This window comes from Meriones unguiculatus, chromosome 1 (genome assembly GCF_030254825.1).
Source record: "Meriones unguiculatus strain TT.TT164.6M chromosome 1, Bangor_MerUng_6.1, whole genome shotgun sequence".
Classification (NCBI taxonomy): domain Eukaryota; kingdom Metazoa; phylum Chordata; class Mammalia; order Rodentia; family Muridae; genus Meriones; species Meriones unguiculatus.
In genome coordinates, this window is record NC_083349.1 from 170,336,140 (window position 1) to 170,363,152 (window position 27,013).

Here is a 27,013-nt window from a genome sequence, read left to right on the forward strand (position 1 = left end):
CCACAACGGGCAGAAGTAGTCCTAGAGCATCAATCTAGTGAGTCTCAAGGAGATAGCTCTCTCTCTTTTTGGCTCATTTCCCTCCACATTTTGCCCCTGGCTCAGTTATATTTAGTTGAAGCATCACTTGAAGGATAAAAATAATCAGGTGTAATTTGGCCCTGCCACAGACGGCCACACTATTTGCTCCACTTCAGACCACAACACCTGCCCTAGTGACCGCCTGCTGCCTTGGTGCCAGAGGCTGGCTGAAGACCGCCTCCTCTGCTTCCCTAGCTTGACCACACCTCCCCCCCATTTCAGGAGGCAGCTCTATTAGGAGTATTATGGTCTCTGCATCCTCTTTAGCCTGAGCCCAGGATTCCCGCAGGTAGTAACTGGAGAGCGCGGGCAGACCTTCAGTGAAGCTTACTTCATTCCTCACCCATCTCTCCGGCAAAATAGTAAGTGAGGGCTGAGTTTCTGTGGAAAACTTTCCTTCCATTTTTCTTCCTCTCCCCCACATTTTATGAATTAAAGGGTAAATTGGGAAACTTTCAAGATTCAGCCTCTCTTCCTCTTTTTTACATCTCCCCCTATCCACCTATTCCATTGTTTAACAATATTTTCAAAACTATTTCCTAACCTTGTTAGACAAACTTAAAATCAAGACTCTTGTCACTTTTCCCCCCTAAAAGCAAAACCACACACTTTGTAGATCCTTGCAAATGACATTTCACAATTCCGAATATCCTTTGCAGACTCTTTCAGAGAAATAAAACTGTAGCTTCACTTAGAAAATTTATTTCTTCTTCTTCTTCTTCTTCTTTCCTCCTTAGTGAAGTCTACTTGCTCCACCTCTTACTGGCAACTTAATGAATTGCTTTCATAGAGGGGAAATTGCCGCCGGTCAGGACCTTCTGAAGGCAAGCCAGCCTATCGGGTCATTTCTTCTACGCTGTGACTTATGTCCTGCAAGAGCCCACCAATTCTTTGTAAGGCTCTGTGGGTCGGTGGTTGTGGGGGTGTCTCAAGGTCAGATGGGCTTTCTTCACTCAACAGGGGAGGCTGGAGATGGGACAGCAATTCCACTTAACACGGAGTGGGGTAGGGGTTATTCTTGTTACCATAAGAATATCTGTAATCACCTTTCAAAGTAGACTTTTCAGTGAGCGAACCGTGCAAAGACGCTGAGTAGCGAGATCATGACAATCCATTGTAAAGTTCCTCCCTCTCTCTCTCTCTCTCTCTCTCTCTCTCTCTCTCTCTCTCTCTCTCTCTCTCTCTCTCTCTCTCTCTCTCTCTCTCTTTTCCCCCCAAAGCTTGTTTTCCTTCCTACTTTGTATAGCTGCATGGAACTGGGTGGGAAACAACAGGAAATTCAGATCCTGAAACGTACCTCTGGCCTCTCTGTTTGATTTGTAAAATTACCGACACTTTAACTCTTTCATCAGCTGGGGTCTGGATTGCTTCACTGACCTTTTATCAGCGAGAAACCCCTTCGGTTTGGCAGGCTCTGATGGCGCTTTGCAGGCTGGGTGGCCTGTGTCCCTCTAGTTTACCTGCTGTTCCAGAACCCAGGCCAGAGAGGGCTGTAAGGGGTTAATTCGTGAGAAGTGCTTTGAAGATGAAAAGGTCTTTTCATGTGTTCGGGTATTGTAGTTATTAATATTAATATTTTGAAGCAGCACGCTGCTTTTAATTGTAAACCAACAACTTCCATGCTTCCCAGCGAGCAGCGGGATAACAGAGCGGGAAGAGCTATTGAGCCTCCTTCGTCCTGGTCGGCTGCTGGAGACTTGGGATGTACAGTGTGATTGCGGACGGGCTCTTTGCCTCGCTGGCACCTTACACCCAGGTGCTAGTCACCAGAGGTGCCAGGACGCGCTGGAGCTGAGTCCGGGGAGGTGGGGGTAGTCCTCCAGCCCCTGGAGTCTGTGACCTTGGATTCTCTGCCCATGCCTTTAATTGCCTATTCAAATTCCCAGGGATGGTGAAGTTCAAAGGCCAAGCGGGTCAGAGCTGGATTTTGGAGTGAAGAAAGCAGATAAAGGCTTAGACTCTAGGGGAGGCTGCACTTGAACATAGCATGCTTCATTTTCTTTAAAATTCAAGCGATTATTGGTGCCCCACCTAGTTCACAAAGAGGAGAGTCTATGAGTAAGGAGTGTAGAGCTTTGAAAAATAGAAGGGCCAACAGGGCCAGAGTAGTCTGAGGCAACACAGTAAGGACTTGGGTATGTGTGTGCAGGTTCCTATGGGGCTAAGGCTGGGCTATCACAAACAATGCGTTTCTCCTCTACTGTGTTGAGAGAACAGAACTCAACATGACCACCCTTGTACCTTGTCTTCTTTTTATGCGTGGGCCTTGTGATTTTTATTCATTGGCAAATAGACACACAACCCCCTGACAACGATTCTTTTCTAATTGGCTACTCAAATTTCTCAGTTAACATCCAAAAAGCAGAAGGGATGAGTATATACTAGAAGTTGGGGCTCCCTTCCTCCTTCCCTCCCTCCCTCCCTCCTTCCCTTCCTCCCTCCCTCTTTCTCCTCCCTCCCTCCCTCCCTCCCTCCCTCCCTCCCTCCCTCCCTCCCTCCCTCTTTCCCTTCCTATCTTCTTTCCCTTCCTATCTTCTTTCCTTCCTTTCTTCCCCATTCTTTCCTCTCCTTCTTTCCTTCCTCTTTATTCTTCATTGAAAATTTAAAGCATTTAGTATCTGAGTGACATTAATATGGGAGGCAGAAATTTAAAGGCATTTAAGTTAGCTCTTGTTTCTTTAATTCCAGACAGATCCTCCTTGGCCTCCTTAACTCTGCTGGGGTATAGCTTTACAGGGCTCCTTTAACCCAGCCAACTCCTTCATTGGAGGAACTTTTTTTTTTTTTTTTTCATCTAAGAGAGGAGAACAATCTAATTTGCACTTACTCAGCATGTTGCATGAGGTGTGCTTCATGGGCCACTTTTAAATCAGCAGGGTGAGCTCTTGGTGAGACTGGATCAGAACTAAAACCATGTGAGCACAGGGCTCCTGACACCAATTACAGGAAGCCCAAGCTCCGAGACACACAGAAGCAGCCTGCATTTTTCTAGGTGTCTGGGAGAATAGCACGAGTCAAGCTTTTTCTTCTTGTAAACTAATTTTTCATTGATAAGAAGATACTGACTCTGGAAGAAAACTGCATTGTCTGGGTTGCCTGACTCGGTAAAACATGCCAGTGTGGTCATTAAGTCCAGCTTCTACTTTGTGTCCAGCTTGTTTAGTGAGGGGTGGAAAAATATATGCACATTTTAAATTTTACAACATTTATTTTGGAAAGCAATATTTTGCTGGAAAAGGTTGAAAATTTTAAATGGTCTGATGCAGCCTATGAATATTTTCTGAGCTCAAGTGCCACAATACAAGACTGAATCTTGAGCAGAGAATGGGAGGGGAAAAGATGTTTGAGGTTTTATTTTTTTTTGTTTGTTGTTTGTTTGTTTGTTTGTTTTCTCCTTAGGGCAGAAGATGGTGAATTGGATGTACCAATAGTGTAGGTGAGTTCTGGAAACTTCAGGTAAAAGCTGGGTCAGCACTTCTTGATCAGAGTAAAGCAGGGAACTTTAGTGCTAATGTCAAGAATCTATCATTCGAGAAAAAGATTTTTTTCTTTGTTTCTTTGTCTTTTCTTTTCTTTCTTTCTTTCTTTTTTTTCTTTTACTTAAGAATTCTAAGAGTACAAACATTTGCAAAAATACTTCAAAGGGTTTCTAAAAGCTTTTGAGTCTTAAAAATTAGGACAAACCAATCTTCAAAGTCATCTCTTGGTGCCTCTGGGTGGTGGTCTTGAAATGATTCCTATGGATGTAGAGAGACCTGTTGCCACTCTCTGCCTCCCCCTTAGGGAGGTCTTCCTTTCTTCCTTGCCCTGGAATTCCTGGTCTTAAAGGTTCCTGAGGGCTTCAGTTTTCTTGAAGTTATAAAGGGCTAAAGGACTAACTGTGTTTCCTGGGGAAGACAGAAGCCCTGACCATGCTTTGGCATGGGAGACTCAGAACCTCTCTTGAGCTGCACATTTCTTTCTGGCCAGGTGTGCCTAAGACCCACAGACTTCTGCTCAGCCTTGGGTAGATGTGGTTGCTCTTCTTTCCAGGTAGCTCTGCTTCCTAAGTTCCCATCTTAGTAAAATATGAGAATCAGGTGACTGCAGCACTGCTCCTGAGCAGTGCTTAGACTAACAGTATCATCCTCCCATGGTCCTCACTGAGCCCTGGAGCTGCTTTGTAACCAGAACTGTGTGACTCAGATCCATGTGCACCTCACAGTCTGGGTGGCAATACCTCAGATCAAAGGCAACAACAGCTACCAAAATGGAGGTCTCACACAAACAAACTACTATCTTCCCTGTATTGATAGCCAGTTACTGCTGTGTTACTCTACAAAAGGCGGATATCCATCCATCCATCCATCCATATATATATATATATGTATATATATGAACATACATGTATAGATACATACTCTGATATATATATATATGTATACATAGATACACATTAAAGACATGCACCACTAAATCTAATTCTTAAATAGGTAACCTCTGCTACTTTGAGCTGTATAAATAGTGCTAATACAATAATAATACTAAAATCCATCTTTACTACTAACAGTGAATGCCAGGTACTGTGAATGAAATATGATTTATTATATTATATGTGGATAATACCTTTATTATAATATATTTTACATAGCATATATAATATTTTAAAATATTATATTTATTATATTATATGTGGATAATATCATTTATTGAACACTTTCCCCATGTGTGAGGAACACAGCTAAATACATAGATACATACATACATACATACATATGCCAGAATATATATATATATTCAGTTCGGAAATCTGCAGTAGTTCCTGGTTTGTGTGACCACAGCTACAGTCTGTCCGGGAGCTCTGTTGGAGCTGTGAGAATATGCTTGCTGCTTGGATGTGTGCATTACAGTGGTTCAGGGCGCCTAGCATTCACTGAAAACTGCATTACAGTGGTTCAGGGCGCCTGGCATTCACTGAAAACTGCATTACAGTGGTTCAGGGCGCCTGGCATTCACTGAAAACTGCATTACAGTGGTTCAGGGCGCCTGGCATTCACTGAAAACTGCGCTTCTTTTCTCCTGCAAAAATTCTCCACTAAAGACATTTAGCCCATGATCATGAAAGGAATTTCTTTGACCAATTAAATTTCAATTTTTAGAAAAAGAGATGAAGATTTAGACCATGGGGTTCTAGGTCTCCACCCATCTCCCTTCTCTTCTTTTCAGACAAGGTCTCACTGTGTCCTCCTGGCTTGCCTGGAATTCACAGAAATCTGCCTGCCTCTGCATCCTGGGATTAAAGACAAGCACCACTACATCTAATTCTTTTTTTTTTTTTTTAATTTTTTACCTTTAAAACATTTATTTATTTATAAATTACAGTTTATTCACTTCATATCCTTGCTGTAGCCTCCACCCTCATCCCCTCCCAATCCTACCCTCCCAAGCCCCTCCCCAAGTCGACTAATAGGGGAGGTTCTCCTCCCCTTCCCTCTAACCATAGCTATCAACTCTCATCAGGACTGGCTGCATTTTTCCTCCTGGTGAGGCTATTTCCCCTTAATGGGGAGGTAATCAAAGAGCCATGTTAGAGATAGTCCCTCTTCTCATTACTAGGGAACCCATTTGGAGACGGAGCTGCCATGGGCTTCATCTATGCAGGGGTTCTGGTATATCCTCACTTATAGGTGGATATTAGACATATAATAGAGGATAAACATACTAATATCTGTAAACCTAAAGAAGCTAAGTAAAGAGGAAGACCTTGGGTAAGATGGTCAATCCTCATGCAGAAAGGCAAAGGCAATGGACATAGGAAGAGGGAGAAAACAGGCAACAGGACAGGAGCCTAACACAGAGGGCCACTGAAAGACTCTACCCAGCAAGGTATCGAAGGAGATGCTGAGACTCATAACCAAACTTTGGGCAGAGTGCAGGGAAACTTATGAAAGAAGGGGGAGATAGGAAGACTTGGAGGAGACAGGAGCTCCACAAGAAGAGCAACAGAACCAAAAAATTCTGCGCATAGGAGTCTTTTCTGAGACTGATACTCCAACCAAGGACCATGCATGGAGATAACCTAAAAGCCCTAGAACCCCTGCACAGATGTAGCCATGGCATCTAATTCTTAAATAAGTAATTGTCTTGGGCTGTAATTTAGCACTTACAGGGAATGCAGCTAAATATTTTCATTTTGTATGTCCCTCCTCAATAATCCTCAATGGGTTGGTAGCCCTGTCTTCACTTTATATTTGAGGAAATCTAAGACTGAAGCTAGGAAGGAGAGCCAGCTCCACTCACAATCTGTAACTCCAAAGCTCTTCTTGACATCTCAGCTCTCTGGCCTTAGCTTATTGAAATAAAAATGAGCTGGTTTGACTAATTTTTTTTCTGAGTCCAAAATTCATTGACTCTGCAAAACCCCTTTTTAGTAGCAGAATGCCAGCAAGCTGTTTAGCATTACACTGGGAAATTGGAACCTTAGAATTTGGGCAATAAAACACATGAAACCCCACCATGAAATTCACAATTAGACATAGTCCAAGAGGTTGCTTGCCAGGTTTGAGAGATCCATGTCAGCTGGTGTCTTTTAATTCTGTTTTACAGGCATAATTTTAAAAGTATCCAGTCTCCTTTAACTCTCCCAGTCTTTCTATGACCTTTCTGTTTTGTTGACATCTTCTGAAGAGCAAGGACTCAATTTAAATTCTAGATTGCAGAAGCAGGCCACACACTATGGATTGAAAAGAAATTATTTAAGATCCCAGGCTTTTGAAGAATTTCTTTAGCAGCTAGCGTTGGGTGAGAGTTGACATTTTTGCCTTATAATTCTTCTTTGGGTTTGACTTGGCCAAGGAGCTGTTTAACCCCGACCTATAATGCATCCATGGTGGAGAAGAAAGAAGTACTTAACATCATTCTTCCGGCTTCTTCTTCTTCTTCTTCTTCTTCTTTTTTTTTTTTTTTTTTTGTTTCCACGGTTGAAATATAAAATAATCTTGCTGAATTGTCATCACTTAATGCGGCCACAGAGCTGGAGTGCATCTGAAGGTCAATTGTGTTCCTTTGTTGTTCTTGGTTACACACAGGACTGAAGAACAATATTGTCAGTGCAGTTTTCCTACTACCAAGGGCTCCTACATGCGAGCTGAGAACTAGAAGGAAGAGATCACTAGTTTCTGATGTGTTGTAGAGATTTCAGTTGTCACTGTCCCAGTTGAATTTGGAGACTATCAGAGCTCAGCAGAACCTTTCAGTGTATTGTTGACAATTCTTTCTGACAACACTTGACAGCTAGGGTTGTTCTTCTTCTTCTTCTTCTTCTTCTTCTTCTTCTTCTTCTTCTTCTTCTTCTTCTTCTTCTTCTTCTATCCAGGATGAAATGCAAAAGTCATCTATCGGGCACTCCTTATTTCCTAGCTCCATAGTGTACTATAGTAAAACCACCATTGAAATATTTTATTTTTAAATTACGTTTATGTGTGTCAGGGGGAAAGTGCCTGCAGATGAGTTCCAGGAGGTTGTGAGGTTCCTCATATGGGTGCTAAGAACTGAACACAGGTCCTCTGTGGGAGGTTTGTTAACTCTTGAAGACATTCATAACCAATGTCCTTAGGAAGAGCAAAAGAATATACACTTAGAAAGTCGTAACGGCTTGAGTTCATTTTAGTATTGTAAGAAAGATTGTTTTTACACATTCATATAGGCCTTGACAGATCTAAGCTTAATTAGAAATTTCACAGTCCGAAGAATAGGGGATGGATATAGGTCATTTTATTTCGGAGAGGATTAGGAATCATTACTAGTAATGAGGACATGCTGGTTATCCTGTAGTAGTTGCTGCTTCTGAGCTTTGTGAAAAAAATGTGTGTGACTTGAAGGTATAGAAGAGGACAGCCCATATAATTCAGAGCCAATGACTTGAATGGTCAATGCCAACATTTAAAGTAGGAAAGGGTATTTACTACTGAGACTCTGCAATCCTTACTGAAGAAAATGAGGTCTATTCAGTCTCAGGAATGAGGCAGAAAGACTGCCTTCACTTCTAACCATTTACTCTCAGTCTGTCTCTCAGTGGTTCTCAATTTTCCTAATGCTCTGACCCTAGAATACTGTTCCTCATGTTGTGGTGATTCCCAAATATAAAATTATTTGTGTTGCCATTTCATAACTGTAATTTTGCTATAGTTATGATCTGTTTTCCAATGGTCTTAGGCAGACCCTGTGAAAGGGTTATTTGACCCCCAAAGCAGCCTGGACCCACAGGATGAAAACCGCTGCTTTTCAGGAACATTTCCTAGGGGTGAGCTGAGTAATGTTCTATTATTTTATATGAAGTCTCTTAAATTAGAGGTTTTAGAAAAAGCTTGCCTTTGTAGCTTTCATTGTACTAATAGATCAAGAAGATAGCTACCAAAATGAGTGTATAAACACCATGGACCATGTGTCGAAATTAAAATATGATGGAGGAAGAGAGACAAAATAGTATTATTTGTAGTCAACATTTTAAAGTGTCCTTTGATTGTATGTATATATATATCTGTTCCCTTCTTGTTTTATTTAAGAATCCCAAGTTCACTGTTTGAAATGGACACCCTCCATATAGGTAGTGACATACTTTTATTCTAAAGAGAGCTTTATCCTTTTGGATATGCTCTGTCACATTCCTTTACCCAGTCAAAAGATGCAGGTTGCATGATTGTTATGCACCATTTAAAAAGACATGCTCTCTCTTTTAGGCAACTCATGACTCAAGGGGAAATGATGGAAGAGTATCATACTTTGTTGCATTTTCAGTGTCACTTATAAGAGGAAAATCAGATGACCACAGAGCTTAGGACGTGTTTATTTATTGATTTTTTATTTTTATTTTTTGCCTATTTCACAATTTTTATTCAGAGATATCTGTTCATATTCATGTAGATTTACAGCTTCTAGCAACCTTGATCTGCCCACACCATGAACTACTTTTCTCATTCTTTTTTTAAGCTGTTTTCTTTTTTTATTAAAATTTTATTTTTTTAATATTGGTTACAGTTTATTAACTTTGTATCCCAGCTGTATCTCGCTCCCTCATTCCCTGCCAATCCCACCCTCCCTCCCTCATCTTTTCCATATCTCTTTCCAAGTCCACTGATAGGGGAGGACCTCCTCCCCTTTCATCTGATCCTACTTATCAGGTATCTTCAGGACTGCCTGCAAAGTCCTCCTCTGTGGCCTAGCAGGGCTGCTCCCCCCTTGGGTGTGTGTGGGGGGGGGAGGTCAAAGAGCCAGCCTTTGAGTTCATGTTAGGACATGTTTATACTGCATAGTTAGACCTCTGTTCCCATCCAACCAACCAAACGAGGAGAATATTCAGAAAAAATTTGATTCAACTTTGAACATGTACGGACTTTTTGTCCTTGTCAATATTGGATAGTCTGGGTTATATAGGAAACTCCCAGCCAGCCTGTGCTATCAAAAAAGACCCACCTTTAAAATATAATATTTTGACAGTAGCAATATAATTTTGGCTAACTGTAATATGGAATGTAGAATATTTATATGTATTTAGAGTCTTAAAGAGAGAGCGATACTTACTGACATAGAAAAATGCCAATTGCATATGTCAAATATCAATGAAAAAAAGCAGATTATAAAACAGCATGTTAACATTATAGCATGAAGAATATATATTATACATATTACAGGTAGGATGACAAAGGATTTTTTAAATATCAATTTGAGGATTTTCTGAGTTATTTTCCCCTACATCTGTGTATTTATTAGTTAAAGAGAACAACAGAATTAACTCTAAAATAACACAACCACTTCCAAAGAATCATCTTACTAAACATAAAAGTGATAGTTGATTTCTAAATATAAATGAACAACAAACTAAGAACAGTTTTTATTGGTTCTTTGTAAAATTCACATCATGCACTCCAATCCTACTCATCTCCCTCTCCCCTCGTAATACCCATCCTCCGCCCTTGTAGTCTCCTCCCAACAGAGAAAAAAAAATCTTGTGGAAGCTGTAGTGTGTCACAAATGTGTCCCACAGTATACCCTTTCATCCACACTTCTTTGCTTGCTAATGTTCATTGCAATGAGTCATTGGTTTGGTAGGAGGCCTCTGGCTTCTGCTACTCTATGAATACTGGAACCTCACTGTGGACTCTTTTCAGATATCTTCTTGTTGCCCTGTGTCATGGAGATCATGTAGTTTTGGCTCTGTAGGATGAGCCCCTTCATGCACTCCAGCAGTTCATTGATGGGGTAGATGTTGGAGTGAGCCAATTCAAATCCCTAGATCTGGGCCCGAGAGATATCTGAACTGGTCGGTCTGCCGGTTTTCCCACATTCGTGCCCTTGGGACTGGCTCACAGCAACTCCCTGAAACCAGTGCCAGCTCTATCCTGCTGCCCAGGAGAGGTGCAAGACCTGATCTCCCAAGTGTTTGACCTGGTGAGGGACATGGCCAGTTCCCCCGCTCTCATGACTCTGGGTCAGCTCTTCTGCCTCCATAGTTTGTGAGGAATGAGTGAGGGGAGGAGGGCACCTCTCTGTCATCTGTATCACTGTCCAGCAGATGAAAGGCAGGGCCAGCTCTCCTGTGCTCATACCTACAGGGCTGGCTCACCTACAAACCCAGATTCAGGGCCAGCTCTACTGTGCTGCCCAGGTAAGGTGCAGGGCCTGCTTTCCCGAGTGCTGCAGTAGGCGAGGGGCAGGGACAACTCTCCAGATCTGGCTTGAATGGTGTCGAGGCCAGCTCCCCTGCCTGCCATCGGTGGTAAGGGGTGAGGGGACATCTCTCCCTTGCCCATGTCACTGTGCAGTACACAAGTGACAGGTCTAGCTCTCCCAAGCTCACACCCTTGGGTCTGGCTTGCCCAAATTTCCATCACCAGGGTCAGCTGTACTGTGCTTCTCTGGTGAGGGGCAGGTCCAGTTCTCCTGCTCTCATGACCCCAGGGCCAGGTCTCTTGCCTCCTGAAGGTGGTAAGGGCCAAAGAGGGAAAAGGGTATCTCTCCCTTATTTACATCACCTCATGTACGCAGGGCCTGCTCTCCAGAGTACTGCAGAGTACTGCAGGGTCAAGTCAGCTCTCCTGCTTCCATGTCTCCAGGGCCAGCTCTTCGACAATGCCTAGTGAGGGGTGGGATCAGTTCTTCCCTCAGACATGAATATGTCTCTGGGCGCATTCACCTGGCCTTTAGTTGTAACAGACCCCTGCTGCTGCAGGGCCACAGACCCAGATATGGGGGCAGCACAGGTCAGGACCTCACCATGGTCCAGGGTGGCATCATGGCTACTCACATCAGACTGTTCCTCACTACTCTCGAGCTTCCAGTTCTGCGTCTCTTCATTGTGCCCACGTCTTTCTGGTTTCTCTTTCTCTCCCATTTCTCCACCATTTAGTGGAGCATGGGGTCTCTGAGTGTCTGGGATCATCTCAGGAGTGGCCTCAGGAGTGCTATGCCTCAATCAAGCACTCTGGCCGGGCAGGGGTCAGCTTGGGTACAGCCTGCCTGCCCCAGGCCTGCCTAGCACCATCCTAGCCTCTGACACCAGAACGGTGGTCATCTCAGACTTTCTTCAGGGAATGTTAGTCTACTTTCCAATCATTCGGATGTTCTTCACAAGTCAGAGCACTGAGCATAGACATGACCTCTCTCCCCTCTGCCACCTACTGACCCACCTGTGACACAGCAGCCACAGCTGCAGTGCCTCTAGGGGAAGGAACAAGACAACCTTTCAATTCTAGTCTTCAAAAGTCAAACTGTTTGCTGGCATTCAGAAAAATATTTGTAAATAAAAAAGTCACCAATTTCAAGATTTTTTCCACTGTGAGTTTAATTCTTTTAGAGAAAAATGATTTCAGAATAGGAGGGCTTTTTAAAAAATTGCAGTAAATGCATTTGGAGAGGTTATTTACTATTTATTTTGAAATAGGAGTTCACTCTGTAGCCCAGGCTGGCCATGAACTCACTATGTTCCTGCCTCAAGGCTTTTGAGTGCTAGAATTCTAAGTGCATACCACTATGCTTGAAGAGTGGAGGGAAAAAAATCAAGTGTGATTTACTGTGATATTTGTTTAAGGGCATAGGTTTCCTTTAAGAGCAAATCATTTAAAATTAAAAGCCCTTGGCTGATGTCACATGACCTACAGATGGAATCTAGCAGGGCAGATCTGTGTGAACTAGTTTCAGCTCTGATAAAGGCTTATCTCTTTCAGGGTCCCTATTCTTCTGTTGCTTTGACCTCAGCATCCCTTGCCAGCTAATCTCTGCTTTCTGCATCATTGGCATTTGACCTGGGTGAGATGGGTGTGGGCTGGCAGGTCCTGGCAGGGTAACAAGGTCCTGGACCAGGTAGGAAGTTGAAATGACCTTATACTTCACAATGACATAATATTTCTAAAAGCAACTAGAACACTGGTTTTTAAGAGGTGCATTGGATATGAGACATTCCCATAGGCCAAACTATTGATTTTTTTTTTCCTCTACTGATATGGAGAGATCTTATTTGGTCCCTAAGGCCCAGGATGAAGAAGGTAGAGAGGCACAAGTAAAGGTTTCTGATCCCTTGGGGTTGGGTCTATCTGGGCCCAATGTGGTCTTTGACTTCTTCCTCATCTAAAAGGGCCTAACATGAACCAGAGGGCATGGGTAGGTTTTCCAAATTAGACTCTAATCCTCAGCTGTTTTTTGCCTATCAGTCATGTAGGAACTCAGCAGGAACCCAGGGATATAAGGTGTAGGAATAGATTAAATCCCGCTCTGGGGAGCTTGAATTCTAGTGAGGTAGGGCTTGAGAGGGAGAAATGACTAAGTGCCCAGTGTGGCTGCATGTATAGGGCAATGGGAAAAAAGTTTCTTAGATGAGGTGAGATGAAATAAAGCAATGTGAACATACTGAAGCAATTTTTGCTTAGAGCTAGACATGAGGCACACTCCTGTTCAGGTGCTCTTTATCCAGACGTGCAATCTATGCAGATCCTGCGATTTGTAAAAGAAATGCACTCACATCTGATCCATCTCTTCCATTGTTAGTCTTATGAGGACTGTTTAGCCGTCCACCCATCCACCCACCCACAGATTTAAAAACACTGAGTTTCTGTCATGCTAAGTGTAAAAGGCAAAGAGCCTACCTTCAACTCATCCAGGATTGAGTGGGAGAGATAAATAGAAACACATGTTGGTAGAACAACAGTGTGATAAAGTGCAAACAACAGGCAGATAATATTTAGGAGACTTTAGAAAAGGAGTAGCTAGCCCCTGCTGGGGTGAAAAGTGGCTGAGTGAGGGTTGAGAGCAATGGGGTCTGATGTAAGCCTAAAGCCTTCGGGAGACATGGGGCGGGGGGGGGGGGGGGATCACAGTGGGGGATCACAGTTCAAGGACCATTGCAACCAAAGAAGGGCAAAAAAGGGGGGAGCCTGAGTGGAAGGAAGGGCTCTGTGGGCTGAGGACATTGAGGGAGTATGGAAGGTGGAGAATTTGAGGTTAGTAGTTTCACTTTGGAAGCACCCATTCTGCTGATTGGGAGATGCTGGTTCAATTGAGGAAAGGTGAGTTTAGCTCTGTGTGACCCACTGTTCCAACAGGTTCCCATCATTTCTACACTGAGACAGGGCTGCTTCTCAACTAGAAAGTATGGCTTAAAACCACACTTGTTTCCCATTTAGGTAATACACATGTGCAAGGCCAAGACAAAATGTTCAAGTCCAGTTGATGTTCAAGCAGTTGTCATGGGGGAAGGAGTTCTTGTTGGCTAAAAAGCCTAGGGGAGAAAGAACACTACACACACACACACACACACACACACACACACTTACACACACCCTTTTGCATCTTCAGAAAGGGTTAGATCTCCAGCAGCTGTTCTATGTCACAATCTTCAAGTTGGGAAAGGGGCAGGTTCTTTTTTTCTTTCTCCAAAAAAATAATAAAGCAGCAATCCGTTTCTGTCCCAGAGTTATTTCCTGTGATGAGAGCCCTTGAGATCCCTGGCAACTCCCTCTTTTCAGTTTCCTCCCTGGGCAAAGGGCTTTTCCCCAAGGGAAGTGTCATTCATGCTGCAGAGCGCATAGTCCAGCAGAGAACGCACCAGATGTTCGGCCAGAGGTTTCCTCCCTCCCTCCATCAACTGGAAGAGAAAACATGTTTCCACTGGACCTCTTTCCAAGTGTGTTGCTATGAAGGGGAGTGTTGTCTGGCTGGCAGACAGAAACTCTTGTTGTCGTCGAGCTGGGCTCCAGCACAGTACTGCCAATTTATAAAGTTCTTTCGTTTGCAGATGTGTAAGTGAACTGGACATGCAGAAGGGTGAAGGTCCTTTGCCGATGTGGGAGTTTAAATGATTCATAGGGCCATGTGGTTACACGGCCCTCTGCAATCTTCCACGATTTCCTATTCCCTGTGCCCCGCAGAACCAACCACTGCTTATGTTTTCCATATTTTTGGCAAACTACTAATCACAACGTGATACATGTGAATCTGTCTTCTCCACTGCTGGAGCCATAGACTGTCGTTCTCAGCTTTCTTATCCCGAGTCTGTCAGAAGTCAAGGGCCAGGAGGTCAGGAATCTGGGTTTGTTTACTAGTATGTCTCAAGGGTCCAGCACATTGCTTCATACATAGAAGGCACAGAGTGATTATTTAAGGAATAAATAGATTCCTAATAAAGCCTGCTGTATGGTTATGAGGCAGAGAACAGGCCTGTAAGGACAGGGCATCTATGGTGCTTTTTTTGGAGGGAAACCAGAATGTTTAATGGCTCCTAGGAAGGAGCATTTCCCTCATGCCTGGACATTTCCAGTTTAAAGGCATAGACTATCCTGTAGGACCCTGGAGGGTTGGTGAGCTTTTCCTTAAGGAGATACTCATCATAGTAAAGCCATTTTCAGAGTAGTGTATTCAATGTAGCTTTGAAGTCTCATCCTTGTTTATATCAGCAAATTTGCATGGTGAGCTGTTAAGACATTTAAACTTAATTTTTAGATTAAAACAAAGGCAAATTGGTAAAAGAGAATGCTTCGGTGAGTGAGGGGCCATTGAGTATCTGGCCACTATCTACACAATACCTGGTTGGATCAGGCCCATGGTGGTCCATGGTGGTTCATGGTGTACGGATCTAATTCCTATTCTAGTCTCAGTGTCCAGTCCAGAGTTTGAGTCATGGAGCTGTGCACTAATGTTCACAAAATTATTAAGTGGACAATAGGTGATTACAGTGTTCCTGGACTAGCCAGACTTGATCTTTTTCAGTCATCCAGTATCAGCACTGGGGTCTTTCTGGGTCTATTTGCTACAGCAGGGACAAGAATAAAATCTTAAAAAGCATATCCTAGCTACCTAGAACTCTTAGTTAACTGAGGTTTAACGAATTGATTTTTTTTTTTTTTGTTAATGTTATTTAGACTATATTGGACTTTGAGGAGGAAAGACGTCTTAGTAAAGTAAAGTAATTCAAAGCAGAACCCCACAGCTTGTGGATAAGTTCTGCCTTATAAAGTTAAATTTCTCATGCAGTTGATGCACAGGTTCAGCCGGAAAGGCCCTTAGTGAGCAGGATTTAGCATTGCAAGGCCTGGTTAAACCTATCATGTGAATACAACCCCCATGGACGTAGGGATGTCCTTGGCTATCAGGCACTATAAAAAGAGTGAATTGGAATTACAAATTGAACATAAAATGCATCTCTGCACTTTCTATACTTTCTTGAAATAGGCTGATTGATGTAAGCATACACAAGAATGAAGGGGGAAGGACGATGGCAACTGGAAAAGCAACAAGGGTGAAATGTCACTTCCTAACAATAAGAATTTGGCCTCTGAATGATAGGCCTAGGAATGTAATCTTCTCAGTCATTCAAGAGAGGCATATTTTTATGTGTAGTATTGAATTTATGAAACTGTGTGAACTTTTGCACTCTGGAGAGCACTCAGCACAACAGAAATGTTTGCTATATCAACAATTTTCTCAGTGACCAGCAGCTCGATGGAAAATCCCTCTAAATCCAAATGTTCCACCAACATTCTCCTCATTCAGACTTCCAATGGAGGTAACAGCTCTCAGCAAGAATTATTTTCTAGCCCTTCTCTTGACATCAGGTGAATTTATCCAGTCTCTTTTACAGAGCTTCTGTCTGTCTCTGTGCCCAGGGTTAGGTTAGGTGCATGGAAGATTTCTCCTTTCTTCTTTCTCTAAGACAGTCACTATTCATTCTTTTATCAATAATTTATTTACTCCACATGGAATTCTTGCTGTGTGCTAGGTCTGGATTTGGTTGGGGACATGCAAAACATGGATGGAGATCTTATTTAAAATGACACACAAGACCTGGTCCCTGCCCAGAAATCTTGTAAAAAATTTAGGCTCTGCCCCTGTATTGTCTGCAGTACACATCTGTGATTCATGAGGGCTGTCTGTGTCTAACATGTATGCCACCATGTTAGGTGGGTTAGGTTACCCAGCTTTTTGAATTCTATTTACTTTTGTGCCTCATAAAGAAGTGAACAGGATGGCTGCTGGGGAGACTCCTAGGTCCTAGGTTTGGATGCCTTTGGGGGTTAATGTCCCCACACCCATATGCAGCCAGAGGCTCAGCCAATGTTTTCTCTGCACAGGTGTGGAGACCAGAATGAGCTACTATGTGGATCCCACCGTGGGCAGCCCCACCACATACCCTGCACCTCATCCTGCAGTGGCGGTGAGTGACGGTCTCTCTCCTGCTTCCTTCCCTTCCCCATCCAGCCTCTATACATCTCTTTCTGCCCCTGATGACATGGGGAAGCTAGGGATTCAGCTTTGGACCTCTTGGAGGAGTTCTGCTATCTACGTTTTATGTGAATACAAAGTAGAAATCCAGGAATCCTGGATTTGTTGAGGGTTTTTAGTTGCAGAGACTGTGACTCTTCCTGGGGAGATATTGCATGATGCCTAGAGACAGGCTCAGCTGTCAGATTGTAAGTGCCACTGTCACTTAAAAGGCCGAAGACCTAGCTAAGGTCCTAATAGCTCCAAAGCAAGGATTTTCTACCCTTAAAGTCAGCTGCCCTCCAGTCAAGAATGCTGGTTCAGAACAGCCTCATGTGTGAAGGCAGACTGGTCTAAGCTGGTTTCATTTACTTGTAAAACATTACTTTAAAAAGTGAGATGGTGTTTCTATTCAATGGGGCTTGTTTAGCAGATTGTCTTACTAGACCAATAGACAATATTTCAAAATAGATTATTTTCTTGTCCTAAAAGATTACCAGGTAGCCGAGTCCCACATTTGGAACTAGAAGTTGCATTTGCATTCTCTGGTCACTTGCGCTAGGAGCATCCTTGAGGAAGTATCAGCCACAGTTGTTAAAGCTCTGCAGCTTTCTCAAGTAATGGCCCATTGATGCAGAACTCATGCTGTCTGCCCCAGGGCCAGCCTGTCAAAAGCAGGGCACAGATCTCCTGGTTTGTAAGGTCTGCTCCTCCGGAGACTATAATGAAGGATGTGACGTCACAGCCAGGAGGTAAAGACGCAGCATTTTTAGAAGCTGTCTGGCTTTTGTGTGGGAGGGGCTCAGCTTCCAGGTACTTACATGGGTGGTGTGCGGGACCCTTTCATCTGACCGGAAGGAAATGCTCTTTCCTGTTATGCTATTGTGGCTAGCCCTTGTGGGCTCTGGAAGTCCTTCCAGTGCTGGCTCATTGGCTCTTTTGTGAGTAATCCTTTTCATGCCACCCTGCTGGCCTACCTGGAGGAGGGAAGCATGCAAGCATTACACTGCTTATAATTTTAACTAAACATGACCTAGGTTGGGACCATCTTCCAGCCTAGGAGGATGTGTGGAGGAGGCCCTCAGGAATGACCTTATTTGGAGCCCATGTGGTCAGGATTCTAGGAAGCCCTTTGAGCTTCATAGAGAGTAGGCGTGGTAATTGTCCACTACCTCTTCTCAGAGCTGCAGGCTTTAGGACACATAGCAGATATTCCCATGGCCAAGTGTGGGTGCCCCGAGGTGCTGTACTACAAGGAATGTGCTGATACCCAGGAGGTTAAATGAAATACACAGTTAGAATTTCTTTTGATACTGCTCTGTGTTTAGGGGACATCCTGTATGTTTGATGGTGACCACATTGAAAGATCCCCATTCTTTCGCCATAGTACAAGCATACTTCTTTTACAAATGTGGTGCTTATATTCTCTAAATGAAAACAAAATCAGAAACTATCCTACAAAACTTTAAAAACAAAACAAAACAAAACCCCATGAATGCATCATATAAAAGAGTTCTAGGCCAGTGAGATGGCTCTTTGGGTAGAGATACTCTCTGTGAAAGCCTGACGACCTGGGTTAGGTTTCCAGAACCCACATAAAGGCAGAGAAAAACCGACTGTGTAAAGTTGTCCTCCGACTACCGCTGGACACATCGCATCCTTTAAAATATTTCCAAGTCTTGCCTTTGTCCAACAGCTACTGTGTTATGCACAGTAAAGCAATGTGAAAGTGGGGCTACTTCAGATGGATGATCACTGAAGGGTCCAGGAGACTGAAACAGGCCTGAACACATGCTGCATGTCAGATCAAGAGGCTCCTGAGAGATGCCTCAGGCAGCTATTCCACAAATCCCAGACCATGATAATGGGACTCATGTGCTTGCCCCGTTGGCTGAGTGTTAGATTTGTGATGCCAAAGAGCAGCATCCCAGCCATTAAGTTCACCTACTTCCATTTCCAAAATAAGCCCCAAGTGACAGCCCTCATACAAGCTCTCTGTCTCAGTTTTGTTTCTTTGTTTTAAAGATTGTGTGTGTGTGTGTGTGTGTAGCCATGTTGAATCCCCTGGAGGTGAAGTTATGGGAAACTGTGAGTCATTTGATATGAGGGTGATAGGAACTGAAACTGAGTCTTCTGCAGGAGTAGTATGTGCTCTTAACTGCGAAACTGTCCATCTTTCTAGTCCCCATCTCAGAGGTTTTGAGATTAACTCTGAATCTTGCCCACCTCTCCAAGATCTAGCAAATCTCTTTTGTATCTTCCTCTTTCTCTCTTTTTCTTCTGTTTCCCTTCCTTCCTTCCTTCTTACCTTCCTTCTTTCCTTCCTTCCTTCCTTCCTTCTCTCCTCCCTCCTTTTCTCCTTTCCTCCCTCCCTTCCTCTTTTCCCTCTCTGTCACCCAGGCTGGCTTCTTTTGTACATTGTATTTTCCCCCTTCCATCATGATCAACTGATTAACAGACTAACTTTATACATATCACCTTGTTTCTGTCTTCAGACACTTTGGCTAGCAGAAAGGGAAACCATCTTTCTCTTGCCCTATTTATAGCAGGTATTAGATAGAACTTTGCAATCCCAGGCCAGGTAGCTGTGGAACTCACATGGATTATATTCCTTTTTTTTTTTTCTTTTGCTGCTAAACAAAATTCTTGAAATTATGTAATTTGTAAACAAATGAAACAACAACAACAACAAAAAGGACATTTATTAGGCTCTGCTCTAGAGTCAAGTAAGCCAAAGAATATAGAACTATATCTAATGAAGACCTCCTTGCTGTATTCTAAAGATTGTTGAGTCATCTTAGGATGTGGAGACAGAAAGTGAGTGAACAGGGTGGGTGAGCAGGAGAGAATGAGGTCAGAGCTTCGTTTCTTGTTTGTTTGTTTGAAATCAGGAATCTGTCCCCCAGTCCTCCCTGCCAAAAAAGGAATCTGCTCCTACCTGCTCAGGGGAGCACAACCTTTGTAGCCAGTCAACTTCAACAGTCCCACTTTATTGCTTATCATAACAGTGATTAAATTCTTACTTGGGTTTTAGTGGCTAATTCAAATGATAGCAAGTTGTACATGACCACTGTGAAAAGTACATGAGTGTTGAGAGCAGAAAGACCTGGTCTGTTATTCCTTAAGCAGCAAAGGTGAGCAAACTATTAGTGCTCTAAACCATGGCATTCCTGCCCACAAAAGAGACAAATATAACCTACCACGAAGGTCACGGTGCTGCTTCTATGGGGACACTCTTGTCAAGTGTCTCCAGGAAGCTGAGCTCAGTTAATCCCACTTTCCTGCCACTCACTGCCTCTTTCTTTTCTATTCTGGGTTCTTAAGTTGTGTTAAGAAGATACTTGGTGGACGGGAGAATTATAGAAGATTTTTACTTGTCTTTACAGGGCTGTTGTCAGAACAAGATGGAGCTAGGAGGGTATAGGTGGCGACATTCTTGTTGGGAAATCTTGCTTCATGCTCCCTCTTGCCACCAGATCAAAATTCTCTTGCCTTGGGCTGGTGGTTTACATTGTGTAACCAAATCCGGTTTTTCTGTCTAGAGGAGTTTACTTGAATTGGGCCTCTTTGGGCGGCAATTCTCTTCTTAGCCATGCCTCTGGTTGTTGATATCCTCCTCATGTCTACCACTGAGGATTCCAGCTTTTGGGTGTGATCATTGAGTAATCACATGCTGTCCCTGTGCTGTGTGTTTGGCCACCATGCTTGCTACTGTGAAGCTGTAATACATACTACCAAGGCTCTGTGGGAATCAGACGAAGTTGTAGTTAATACTTTATTTAGAAATGTGGGAACAGTCAAAAGAAATTCAGAGTCTCAGAAGAAACCAGAAAAGTTTTGTTTTTTTTTTTCTCTCGTTGCTTCGGGGTGATGGTGGTTCTATGAAATTATGAAAGTATGATTCTATAAATGTAAATTGTGTTTATGTATGCTTCTATCTGTCTGTCTGTCTGTCTATCTATCTATCTATCTATCTATCTATCTATCTATCTATCTATCTATCTATCGTAGGCCTGTCAGTCAGTCCATTTATTTCTCATCTATCATTTATTTTCAAGCATCATAGGGAATGAATATTTCTGAACTGTTAGGGTCTGTCAGTACAAACTAGATAATATCAGAGACAGGCCACAAGTTTGAATGTTACAACACCAGAAAATAAAGACCCTACATGGTTAAATAAATTGCCCAACTTTATAATACCAGGCAAAGCATAAAACATGACACTAATCTCTTTTTAAATCTGTTTTTGTTGCTATCACTAAATTTATGAGAGTAGGAAATTTATAAAGATAAAGTTATTGCTACAGTTCTGGAGCTAAGAAGATTCAAGATCAAGGCCTTGATAGGTTCTGGCTCTTGTGAGGTCTCAGTCTCTCTTCCAAGATGGTGCTTTTTTGCTGTGTTTTCTTGGGGAAATAAAAATGCTATGTCCCTACATGGTTGAGGGATGAGGGGAATGAAGGGACTTCCTCAAGCCATTTTACAAGGGGTCTTATATCATCTGTGAGGTGCTACCTTATCACTTTTTCATTTCCTGGGTGCCTCAACTTTGAATGTTATCACATTGGTGAATAAGTCTCAAAAATAGGTTGGGGGAACATATTCAATCACAGCAAGTCCTTGCTACTGTATTCATTTTGTTTATTTTATGATTTATTTGTTTATTTTGAGGTAGGGTCTGGAATTCACTATGTAGACCAGGCTCATAAAGCCTGCCTCTGACTGCTGAGTGCTAGGATTTACGAAGTGTGCCCTATTCATTTTTTAAAAGAGATATTTAGTGGCATATGAAAACGTAGAACCAACTTTTATTCATGCACATTGTTTACAAAAAATTGGCCTCCCCAGATTTAAGAAAGAGTCAGAGCTCCATTATACAGAAGGCTGAGCAAACTGCAAAGCTAATTGCTGTTATCCTGGCAGGCAGGTTCTCCTGAGTGGATTCTACCCCAAAGCTTCAAGTCAGCATCATCATGCACTTCACACCATGGGGTACCTGAAACTGCCACCCCATACCCTTAAGGGCTTCTGGCTGAATGAGTGGCAACTCAGACCTCCCTCAGAGTTCAAAGCCAACAAATGACATTCGTCTTACCTAAGTAAGACTTCTCAACAAGACAGTAACATCTGCAGACTCCTAGGATCTTTTTATTTTATTTTTAATATTAGTTACAGTTTGTTAACTTTGTATCCCTGCTGTATCCCACTCCCTCTTTCCCTCCCAATCCCACCCTCCCACACTCATCTCCTCTCTGCCCCTTTCCAAGTCCACTGATAAGGAAGAACCTCCTCCTCTCACATCTGATACTGGTTTATCAAGTGTCTTCAGGACTGGCTGTAAAGTCCTTCTCTGTGGCCTAGCAAGGCTGCTCCTCCCTGGGGGGGGGGGGGAGGTCAAAGAGCCCACCATCGAGTTCATGTCAGAAACAGTCCCTGTTCCCCTTATTAGGGTACCCACTTGGATACTGAGCTACCAAGGGCTACATCTGAGCAGGGGCTCTAGGTTGCACCCATACATGGTCCTTGTTTGGAGAAACAATCTCATAAAAGACCCCTGTGCTCAGATATATTTGGTCCTTGTGGAACTCCTGTCCTCTCCAGGTCGTATTAACTTCTCCCCGCCCCCTTTTTTTTATTCCCTGCATTCTGCCAGAGGTTTGGTTATGAGTCTTAATATCTGCTTTGATACACTGCTAGGTAGAGTCTTTCAGAGGCCCTCTGTGGTAGGCTCCTGTCCCTATTACTTGTTTGCTCCTATATCCAATGTCCATCCCATTCGTCTTTCTAAGTGAGGATTGATCGTCGTACCCTGGGTCCTCTTTCTTGTTTATCTTCTTTAGGTTTTCACCTAACACCCACCAGAATGGCTAAAATAAAAAACTCAAGTGACAACACATGCTGGAGAGGTTGTGGAGAAAGGGGAACCCTCCTCCATTGCTTGTAGGAATGCAAACTTGTACAACCACTTTGGAAATCAATCTGGTGCTTTCTCAGACGATTAGGAATAGTGCTTCTCAAGATCCAGCTATACCACTCGTAGGCATATATCCAAAAGAGGCTCAAGTACACAACAAGGACATTTGCTCAAATGTCCTACCATATTTGTAGCAGCTTTATTCGTAATAGCCAAAACCTGGAAACAATCCAGATGTCCATCAATGGAGGAATGGATACAGAAATTGTGGTACTTTTACACAATAGAATACTTCTCAGCAATTAAAAACGAGGAAATCGTGAAATTGGCAGGCAAATGGTGGTACCTAGAAACGATCATCCTGAGTGAGGTATCCCAAGAGCAGAAAGACACACACACAGTATATACTCACTTATATAGACCTATAAGATAGGATAAATATACTGAAATCTATCCTAGGGTCTTTTTAAGCCCCGCCTAGTCCGTGCTGCTTGGCTGCCCTAGGGAGTGTCTGAGGTGAGAGGACCCTTGCATTATTCCCCGTGGTCTGCAGGGAAGCCAAATGCATTCCCACACACACACACACACACACACAAAAAAAAAAAAAAAAAAAAAAACAACAAAAAACATTAGATATTCTTTCCCTCAGCCCTCCCTCTTTTTTCTTTTTCTTCTCAGAAACCAGCAGAAGGTCAGGCTTCGCCTTTCACCAAGGCCCAAGCCTATTACTCTCATTGTTTTAAAAAGAATTTCCTGGCCTTGAGTCTAAAATTAAATTGCCTTTTGGGACTTTGCTATTTCATATGTTCCTGCCTCTCCTGGAGGGTCATACCACTGTTTGGTGTCTCCTACTTCATAGTCACACTCAGGAGCTCTCAGAAAATGTTGGATGTGCCTGCCTTCCCACCTCTCAAGGGACCAGGACAAGTGTGCCCAAGAATTAGCCCTATGTTCCAGTAACCTCTGAGGCCATATTCTTCCTGATCAGAATTCCTCCTTAGCATTGCCCATAGAATTTTATCTAGTGTGCTTGGCAGTCAATGTAAGGAAGTAGGAAGATGCCTTACACAGCATCTTCTAGGGCCCAGAGACTTCCGAATCTATCAGAAATCTGTGGGAAGGCTTATGCATTGCCGTGTTCTGTAATCTTCACCACAGGAGAGCTCAGTAATTGCTTAACCTCAGGAACTGCCTAAGCCTGACTTTTTTCTTCTGAATCATGGACGATACTGGAGTAAAGCACTGTTTGAGCATGGCTTTGGGAACCACGAGGACACAGCGTGAAGGCTTTAATACGAGACGGGGACACTGTCATGAACACACATTATGACTCTGTCAACTTTTGGCCCAAAAGGCTTACTTTTCTATCCCAAGGGGCTGTTTGTTGATCTGATGAAGATTGCCAGTTACAAGGTCAGGCGAAGGAATGTGTTCAGGTCAGCAAAATGGAGAGTTTGAATTGGCAAGGAACTTGCAGATCATCAAGCTATCCTCCTCCGGAAGCAAAAGCTTAGGGAGGTCAAGTGACAGGCCAGAGGTTACTCGGCTCTGTGGTGGTGGAACAGGACTATACACAAGCTTCCTGCTTTATAGACCTCTGTGTTCCTGGTAGAGTGTACGAGTGTCTCTGACATTCCCAGAACATTATACAGTTATCCTAGATGACAAATCACAATGTCCATCCTGCCCAGTGCTGACTCCACTGTAATTCTGGATTGAAAAACATCTTGAAGTGTTCATTGTGCCTTCTATGTTTATGGCTTGAGGGCAAGCCCTAGGCTTTAGTAGCCAACCAAGGCAAACACAGTGCTTCCATGTGGACCTAAAGAAAGAAGCGGGAGCAGAGAGTTAATAGCCAAACACCTGAAACCTGAAGGCGGCTGGGCTACGGCTGGAGAGGAGCTGGCAGAACAGCTCACACAATTTCACAGATACACTGGCTCCATATGTTTGTGACTTGGTATTATAGAAAATATTCCCCTATTCCCTCTTTTTAATTTTGGTGTACTTTGGGGACTGTGAACAAATAGAATGGCTTTGGGATGTAGCAAGACTAAGAAGGGAGGGAGGATAGGGGATATGGTGCTCTGGAGACACAGCTGCCTGCAGTGGGGAAGGAACAGTAGCTGGACTTAAGAGTCAAGATGCAAGCGGCAGAGAGAGAGAGCACAGACAAGGGAGCCCTTCACTGTATGAAGTGGGGATGTGGTCCCCTGAAAAGATGGCCACTAGGTTTAGCTCTATCCTTAGAGCAGAATGGTGACAAAGTTGTTTCTTTGATCTATTGAACACCAGAGTTAGGGAGTTAGGTGAGATGTTTAGATAGCAGGTTCCTGGATGCTCTCCCATAATGCCTCTCTGCAGAGATGCTCACTGAGTTGTTCTTCACATTAAAAGTGATAGAGCATAGCAGAGACTTCAAGGGCCTTTCACTATTTGGCTCCTCTTAGTGGATGCTTAGAAACGACCACTCTCCGTAAAGCTCTTCTGTTGGCCACTGCAACTGTATACACTTACTGTTTTATTTTCTTCTATACCATTAACTATCACATCTTTGTTTTTATACCCTTATTCCTCCTCTCATACAGACTTGTGAATCTGAACTGTCTCCCACAGGCTCATGTTTGAGAGGGCTGGTCCCAAGCTTGTGTTAGGATTTTGAAAGCAATGGAGCCTTCAGGAGGTGGGGCCTGGACAGCACATGAAGTGACTGAGAACGATCAGAGCATCCGTATCCCAGTCTATGTTATATTGCATCAGCTGCTGCAGAACAAGTCACCATGGCACACTACTGCACCTCAGACCAAATCTCTTGGCTTTGCCTTCCCTGGTAGACTGAGGACCTGGGAAACCTAAAGGCCAAGTGAAAATTTCTTCCCTTGAATTGTTTTTGTTGCACTTTGTTATAGTGACAAGTAAGACAAGATACAAAAGCCATATTGTATCGTTTTCCTTTTTGCCTCACCTGCCAATTCACCTTGAATCTGTGCTCCATTCAGGTTCTTTATGCAATCAGCTCTAACTTCAATCTTTCCTGTCTTAGAGGCTGCTCTACCAAGTTGCTCTTCCATCCCTCTATCTAAACACAACCCAAAGTAACACAGTTTTCCACATTCCTTACACATGCCCTAAAGCTAAGCATTTTCACTGTATAAAAGCAACCACTCTGTGTATCTTGGTCTCTTTTTCTTTTTTCTTTGCCTGATTCAAAAAAGAATCACGTTGATTCCTCCTTTAGAACACTGCACTTCTGTTTCCACCTTCACTCACCGCTGTGATGACAACAAATGTAAATCTTTCTTCGTAGCTGGATTAGGCAAGATTAATGAAATTCATGTGAGGTGCGTAGCCAAAGTCAGCAATTAATCCAAAGACTATCTTAGAACAATTTAAAAAATAACAATAAAGGTAAGAAATCATTATATAAATAATTTAATTTAATTTAAACTATTTGAAAATAAAAATGAAATCTGGGTTAGTAGAATAGATTTACATTCTTGCCTCATCCTATTCCCACCCCCCAGCCATATAGCTTGACAGGAGTCTTAATTGTCTGTCCCATCCCCTCACCTTCTACTGTTCAGTCAGTCCATCCTACTTAGCACTGTCAAGTGATTCTGTCTAGAATGTATTGAGTTAGTAAGTCTCACACACCACCTCCAATTTCTGATATCCACGGCTTACTTCTAGCCTGTACCTCAGCTTTAATTATTTGTGCTTGTCACATTTCATCACAGAGTGTCCAAGATAATGCTTTTCTCCAAGGTTTGTCCCCACCAGAGAAGGTCTTCAGCTTTCTCTGACTTGACTTAACCCTTTTTCATCCCTCCTTTTATAGTTGTGTTTCTTTTGAACTTTAGGCTTGCCATCTCCTTTACCTTTTGCTTTCTTGGCCATTCACCAGTGTTCAGTATCAATCAACCTACAGCCTCATCTGAGACTTTCTCCAGAAAGTGTTCCCTGCTAGATTATGCAACTGGTCTTTGCTACTTTGTGGGTTCTTCTTTTTCTCACCCTTTAGCCCCCCCCCAGTTGTGCCCTCTATCACTAGATAGGGGAGAAACAAAAATAGAAGAGAAAGAGAGAAAACTAAAGATCCCTCAATCTAATTTCTTTTCTTTTGTTTCTTCTTTGACCATGACTACTAACAAACTACAAACAATCTCCCCCCCCCCCCAAAGAAATGACCAACAACCACCGACTCCACCTCTCAGGGCCCTAGCATTTATATACCATCTGAAAAGTTTCCAGAATTCTAAATGTCACAAAACTCAGAAACTATCGGTAGCT

General features: G+C 43.0%; 1 protein-coding gene and 1 non-coding gene across 3 annotated transcripts in view; one reads left to right on the forward strand and one right to left on the reverse strand.

Annotated features, from left to right (window-relative positions):
- The first annotated feature begins 307 nt into the window (after positions 1–307).
- Ets1 (ETS proto-oncogene 1, transcription factor) overlaps positions 308–27,013 on the forward strand; it is a 123,476-nt gene continuing 96,770 nt past the window's right edge. The window contains exons 1-2 of one of the 2 annotated variants that reach the window (XM_060371432.1): positions 308–443; positions 16,677–16,759. In XM_060371432.1, the coding sequence (XP_060227415.1) occupies positions 16,691–16,759 (69 nt within the window). In that variant the 5' untranslated portion in view covers positions 308–443; positions 16,677–16,690. Of the gene's footprint in view, positions 444–3,496; positions 3,518–16,676; positions 16,760–27,013 lie in introns of those variants that run through there. The other variant, XM_060371440.1, reaches the window with a different exon arrangement.
- Positions 11,648–11,786, reverse strand: LOC132651787 (small nucleolar RNA SNORA17). The gene has a single exon (XR_009589357.1). It is a non-coding gene; the product is annotated as a small nucleolar RNA SNORA17 (small nucleolar RNA).